The 7,220-nt window shown below is 36.3% G+C and overlaps 1 protein-coding gene across 1 annotated transcript in view; it reads right to left on the reverse strand.

Moving 5' to 3' along the window:
• Positions 1-433: 433 nt before the first annotated feature.
• LOC128647069 (olfactory receptor 1019-like) overlaps positions 434-7,220 on the reverse strand; it is an 8,178-nt gene continuing 1,391 nt past the window's right edge. The window contains exon 2 of the mRNA XM_053699884.1: positions 434-1,404. Coding sequence (XP_053555859.1) covers positions 434-1,404 — 971 coding nt within the window. The remainder of the gene's footprint in view (positions 1,405-7,220) is intronic.

Raw genomic sequence — 7,220 nt, forward strand, 5'->3', positions numbered from 1 at the left:
CCTTCAGGTTAGTGATCAAGCAAGTGCCAGAAGTCTATTATGTGAGGGATTTAGCATAGCCCAGCTATCAGACCTTTAGATGCGCTTGAGAGCTACCATTTTACTTTCCACTTGTAATATGAGAGCAAGAATAAGACCGCTGTTGTTTTAAATTGAGGGGAGTTGATGCTCAATAGCGCTAATATTTTTGCACTCCACTTCTAATCTAGGCCTAAATGAATCTAAAATGCAGATGTATGTTAGATGCAATAGCATAGTTTCCCTTATTTGGTACCTACATTTATTAATATGAGCTTTGTTTTGTTCTCTTTTTATTGTTTTTAGCAACAAAAGGTGTACTTTGTAACAGTATGTAAACAAATTCATGTTACACTAAATGTTTAATAAAAAGAAATACTTTGAAAATATATGGGTTCATGTAAATCACTTTGTTTTAATTATCTTGTTGTGCCTGTGAATACTTGTATCCGATCAATTTCATCAGAGCTCTTTGGATATCTTTGTTTCTAAAGCTGTAGATCATGGGATTCAAGAGTGGTGTTATACATGTATAAAATATGGAAAAGAGCCACTCCTTATCAGTAAAAAAATTAGACTTTGGTCTCAAATATGTCAAGCTACCACTGCCATAAAAAAGAATAACAATAATTAAGTGGGATACACAGGTGGAAAAAGCTTTTCCTCTTCCAATTCCTTTTGGTGTGTTCAAAACTGAGAAAATAATTTTAATGTACGATACAGTTATTAAGAGGAAACATCCCATGATTAGAAATCCACCTATAATATAAATGCTCATCTCATTGAAGTACGTATCAATGCAGGATATCTTTAGCAAGGGTGGAATATCACAAAAAAAGTGGTTAAGAATATTTGTTCCACTAAAAGACAACCTAAAGGTATTAGTGGTATGAATGCCACCATAAATAAATCCAGTCACCCATGCCCCACCTGCCATTTGGAGGCAAACGTCTTTGTTCATAATGGAAAAATATCTTAATGGGTTACAAATAGCAACAAAACGGTCATAAGCCATTGTAGCCAGTATGAATGACTCAGAAGCTGCCAAAGAAAGAAAGAAATACATCTGTGCAATGCATGCTGGGAGGGATATAAAAGATTGCTCAACTAGGAATATGACCAACATTTGGGGGATTGTGGTTGAAGAATAACAAATATCTATAAAGGAGAGATTGCTCAGAAGAAAATACATTGGAGTGTTGAGCTGAGAATCTGACCAACTAAGCAGGATTATCAGACTGTTACCCATTACTGTGGCAATGAACAGAAACATAAATAGCAAAAAAAATAAAACATACAGATTTTTAGTGTCCGAAAAAGCATTAAAGATGAACCCATCTAAATCAGTGCAATTATCCATATCTTCAGTCGTAGCCTTCACTAGATCTGTTGTAAAAGAATGACATCACTCATTAATTTAAGTGTATATAAGTTTAAAGGGACATGAAACCCAATTGCAATATTTAACAACTTTCTAATTTACTTCTATTATCTAATTTGTTTCATTCTCTTGATATTTTTTGCTACAATGCATATCTAGATAGGCTTAGCAGCTGCTGATTGGTGGCTGCATATAGATGCCCCACGTGATTGGCTCACACATATGCATTGGTATGTCTTCAACAAAGGATATCCAAAATAAATTGGAATGTTGTTTAAAATTGTATTCTCTACTTGAATCATGAAAGAAACATTTTGGGTTTAGTATCCCTTTAACTGTATGTAAAAAACTATAAGTAAGACAATATATGAATTCACTTACAAGTAATTTAATCTAAAATACGTTTTTGGATATAACCCTAAATGGTCGCATTGGATAACCAGTGGTATCCAATATCTATAGGAAGCCAATATCGGGCAACTCTCTGCTTCACAGTAGAAGTTGCCATCCCAAACACACAGCGGGTGCAGTAGCAAAAGGAGTTTTATAAGACTCAAAAGAAACTGCATGTTAGAAAGTGACTACTCACGTGAAGCAGAGAAACTTGAGAATAGACTAAGAGAGAGAGGTTACTCTAACAAGGTCATTAGGACAGCTAAGAGTAAAGTTAATGCTCTACAGAGATCATCCTTGCTTACAGAAAGCACAAGACAAAAAGAACCATTCCAGGAGGTAAATTTCACTACGAACTACAGTGAACAGTTTCCCAAGATTACTAAAATTATCAAAAAACATTTCCACATCTTGGAGGCAGATGACAAACTAGTGGATCTTGTTAAAATAGGTGTCAGATGTAGTTCCAAAAAGTGTCCTACCCTGGGAACCCTACTGTCCCCTACTCTTCTATCAACCAAATTAGACAGACCCTCATCTTGGCTTACTAGTGTGGGCATGTACCCCTGTGGTCACAACAAATGCAAACCATGTGAATATCTCACAAAAACTAAGTTCTTTACTTCACATGTAACAGGGGAGACTTTCAATATATTATCATGTTTGAATTGCATGTCAACAGAAGTCATCTATATTCTTTATTGTAATATATGTGGACTGCAATACATAGGTCTCACCTCTAGGGACATACAATCTAGAATTAGGGAACATTTATCTACCATTACAAAAGGAAAATCCAATACCCCACTGGTAGGGTATTTCAAATATAAACACAGTGGTGACATCTCATCTCTAAGATGGTGTGCAATTGAGAAGGTCAGGCCTCCCAAGAGAGGGGGTGATGTCGAGAAACTATTGGCCAAAAGAGAGGCCTTCTGGATGATCAGACTTAAAACGAGACATCCAGAGGGCCTAAACTCCAGATATGACCTTATCAATTATTGGGAGTAATATATATTAAGGACTCTTCTCTACTGTATTACACATGATACAGCCAAGCCCATCTTTTATTCTTGGACTGTGTTTTATTTTGTATAGTATTCATTTATTTCTATCTGGCCCAGATTATATGATATATTCTTTTATAACATCTACATGCTGATCTATATAGATATTACATACTATACCCCATATACGGTACATACATAGTATCCACTTTGATTCATGTATACAAGAAGTTTAGGTAGTATTGTACGATTAGGATACGTTATATAGTTATCAGAGAAGTTCAGATATATATAGTACCATATTTCTAATAAGTCAATTTTCAAAGGAGGATATACACTAGCATGTTTACAAATCTATGGTCATGACCATGAAGTGGTAAATTTATAATATACCTTATTTCAAATCTAACATTAAAGACTAAGAACTAATTTATTGTGAATATAAAGATATGCTTTTCTCTGCTAAAACAGTTTAATTCTACATTAGACTATGTTCCAGCAAATGTGATGAATAGTCGTTAAAATGCTTAACTATCTAGTCACTAACAAGTCACTGAGATCAAATGAATACTTCGACAGTTACTTAGATTGTAACCAGTAAATTCTATGTCTTTACATATCTAGTCTGGTGAATAAAGAGTTAAAGAGTGAGTTACACTGAGACCCAATCAGCTTTTAGAATGTGTTTTTTAAACTCAGGGTGTCAGCAAAACTACAGGCTATGACTACCGCTATATGCTGAAACGCGTAAGCCTATTTTTGCTCGTCTCTCCTTAACCAGCTTATGGATACTGCTGTCCAGTATAACTTTTAAATGTATACCAATAAATATTAAGTTTTATTTTTTCTTAAGCCGTGGTGTTTGTTGCTTTTCTTTTATATGTTTATTACATGCCGTTACCAAACACCACGCCAACTACTGTGTGGAGGAGCCGTACTAAGATTGGTTGGTGAGCACACACCTTCGGTGATGTCACACTAAGGCCGCTCAGCAACACAGGAAGGATCCGACCAGAGGACCGGTGAGAGGGAGCGGAAGTAATAGGAGCGGATAAGTCTCCAGATATACCCGCACACGGACATCCACCGAGAGGAACCGGTAACAGGATAAAGACCTATACTGCTGAGAGGTCGTAGGAGGTATGTGAGGTGGGCCCGCAGTGGCTTTGAAACTTATATTTAAGGCACCAAGGGGACTGATATATCTCCATGCCCAACGGGGCCAAACGGCTAGTGTGGCATATGATTTGATTTGTCTGCCTTAGAGGGAAACAATATAAGTGTTCGTATTTGTGCCTCATTTAACCCCTAAGTGAAGCTACCATTGGAAGTTATACTGAGTTTTCTCTGAATAATTTTAGCACATTACTGCAATAGTGCAAAGTGCTTCACCTTTACCTACACGGACTCAATCTTTACAAGTGACGGTGTACATTGCAGTGCACCTTAAAGTATTAACCCTTGACTCCTCTTTGTTCTATAAGTTTAAAGGGACATGAAACCCAATTGCAATATTTAACAACTTTCTAATTTACTTCTATTATCTAATTTGTTTCATTCTCTTGATATTTTTTGCTACAACGCATATCTAGATAGGCTCAGTAGCTGCTGATTGGTGGCTGCATATAGATGCCCCACGTTATTGGCTTACACATATGCATTGGTATGTATTCAACAAAGGATATCCAAAATGAATTAGATAAGACGTAAATTGGAATGTTGTTTAAAATTGTATTCTCTACTTGAATCATGAAAGAAACATTTTGGGTTTAGTATCCCTTTAACTGTATGTAAAAAACTATAAGTAAGACAATATATGAATTCACTTACAAGTAATTTAATCTAAAATAGGTTATGATAAGCTGATGCTACACAGTCAAAATCAAACACAGTGGAAAAAGAGACAGTTAAAGGGACAGTAAAGTCATAATAAGACATTAGTGATGTCGCAAACCTAAAATTTTGCATTCGCGAACGGCGGACGCGAACTTCCACAACTGTTCGCGAACGGGCGAACCGCCATAGACTTCAAAAGGCAGGCGAATTTTAAAACCCACAGGGACTCTTTCTGGCCACAATAGTAATGGAAAATTTGTTTCAAGGGTACTAACACCTGGACTGTGGCATGCCGGAGGGGGATCCATGGCAAAACTGCCATGGAAAATTACATAGTTGATGCAGAGCCTGGTTTTAATCCATAAAGGGCATAAATCACTTAACATTCCTAAATTGTTTTGAATAACGTGCTTTAAAACATCAGGTATGATGTTGTATCGATCAGGTAGTGTTAGGGTTACGCCCGCTTCACAGTGACAGACCAAACTCCCCGTTTAAAGGGACAGTCTACACCAGAATTTTTGTTTTAAAAGATAGATAATCCCTTTATTATCCATTTCCCAGTTTTGCATAACTAACACATTTATAATAATATACTTTTTTTTTTTTTTTTTTTTTTTAATAATTTTTATTGAAGTCATAAACAAATACAATATATAAAGGGTATGCCCCAAAACATTTACAGATAAATGTATACACAGTACAATTAGAAAAGTAATGTATTCAAATACCTCTAGCGTTACTATACAATGTGGACTATCTTATAGAGAGACTTCAATTTTATTATAGAGTATCATAAAAGTAACATAAACAAAAATGGTCCTCTCCCAGCTAACTAAAAAGAAGATTAGGGTATTTATTCAGATAAGATTAGGGCTATGGAGGAGGTAGCTCTATAGTTTTATGAGGAAGGGGGATACAGCGGGCGAGAGCCGCTCAAAATAGAGTAGAAAGGGGGGAGGGGTGGAGGGCGGAGCCAGTTAGTATGTCGAATTTGTGAATGCACTGAGAACACAGAGCTTTTAAAAACACTACTAAACAGAATTATCCTCTATTTACAACGTGAGTAGTTTTAAGCTAGGGTATGTAAAAATAAGGGTAGCTTTCTGTGAAGGATACTAAACTATAGGAGTCCTATCTACAGAGGGGCACATACTCATTTACATAGGGGTAGGAAGCTATTGCATACACTTTGCTATCAATGGGCTAGTATGACAGGAGCTTATCACGGCTAAATGGAGATATAGTTTAGAATATTATCAAGAGATTAGTATGTGCAGTTAATAGAACTACCCAAAGTAACTGCTTAAACAAGATATAAAATCTTAAAAAAAAATGGGTACGGTTAGTTCCATATAACGAATATAAAACAAATATATTAGTCACTCCTTAGCCTATATGTGTTCATCCTGTGAAGGAATTGACTCGTCTTATCCCACAGACTCGGCTACTGTCCGTAGGACAAAGACTGTTGTGCTAGGTTTAAATAAGGGCAAGAGTAGGCTTTTCAGGGTCCCAGTTATGGAGATCATAAATCATGGTAATGATAGACCACAAGTTAAGGGAAAGGAGTATATGGTCCTAGGCAATTATTAGAGTTATCCAGCTACAGTTCTTAATAAGTGATAGAAGTGCCCATTGCCTAGTGCAAACATGAGAATAACAGTGATTGAGCCCACATTGAACTGAATTCTATTGAGAGTATATGCTTAAAAATACTAGTTGGGGGGGTTGTCCTGTCTTATTAACTAGAGACACTGTACTAAAAGCAACACATTATGGGGTATTTATAATAGGAAGGTCCCGCATTTATGAGACCGTAGATGAGTATAAGGGGGTTATGGACTTCTGGTTATGGAGCCTCTGTGATCAAATATAGGGGTAGTATTATGTTGGCTCATGAAACTAGAAAGAGTGGGTGAATTGGGCTTTGTAAATATGAACCGCTAAAAATACGCTTTGTGCAGGGATCAGATTTCCAGTATTTGAAGCTGTGACTGATTAGTGAGTCAGTTATTGTATCAAAAATGTATTAGAGACCATTTCCTAGAGGATTATGTTGAGCTATTATAGGCACTCCCTAATTCTAGGAGTATGTGGTATCAGGTGAAAACATTATTTAACTGAGTGAAAGCCTGAAACAAACATGAGAGCAGACAGAAAGTGGAGACAAATACCTGCTCACATTACCACAAAACAAAACCACTTCTTAGTATTAGCTTACAGCCAATGCAACATATAAAGGGACCTCAATTTGTAAAACACACAAAATACGTTGCAAACAAACATTATAACTGTGATTGTCAAAAAGGGTAACCAGACAGGTTTATCTGCTTTCTAATGTGTTAGGGGAAGGCTAGGCTGATAAAGGAGACATAGTAAACAAAACATAGGTAAATAAACTATTCTTTTGTCTCTAGAATAATAGCTGCTCTGTCTCCCGAAGAACCCTTGACATACCTTAAAGGAGGTGCTTCAAGCCTATGCATTGTGTTTTCATAATAACCCCAGCTTAAATAATATGTATATAAATGTATAGTTGCGAGTTATAGCAGAATATGTGGGTATGTGTGTGCATAGAACTT

The sequence above is a fragment of the Bombina bombina genome, chromosome 2, assembly GCF_027579735.1.
Source record: "Bombina bombina isolate aBomBom1 chromosome 2, aBomBom1.pri, whole genome shotgun sequence".
Taxonomy (NCBI): domain Eukaryota; kingdom Metazoa; phylum Chordata; class Amphibia; order Anura; family Bombinatoridae; genus Bombina; species Bombina bombina.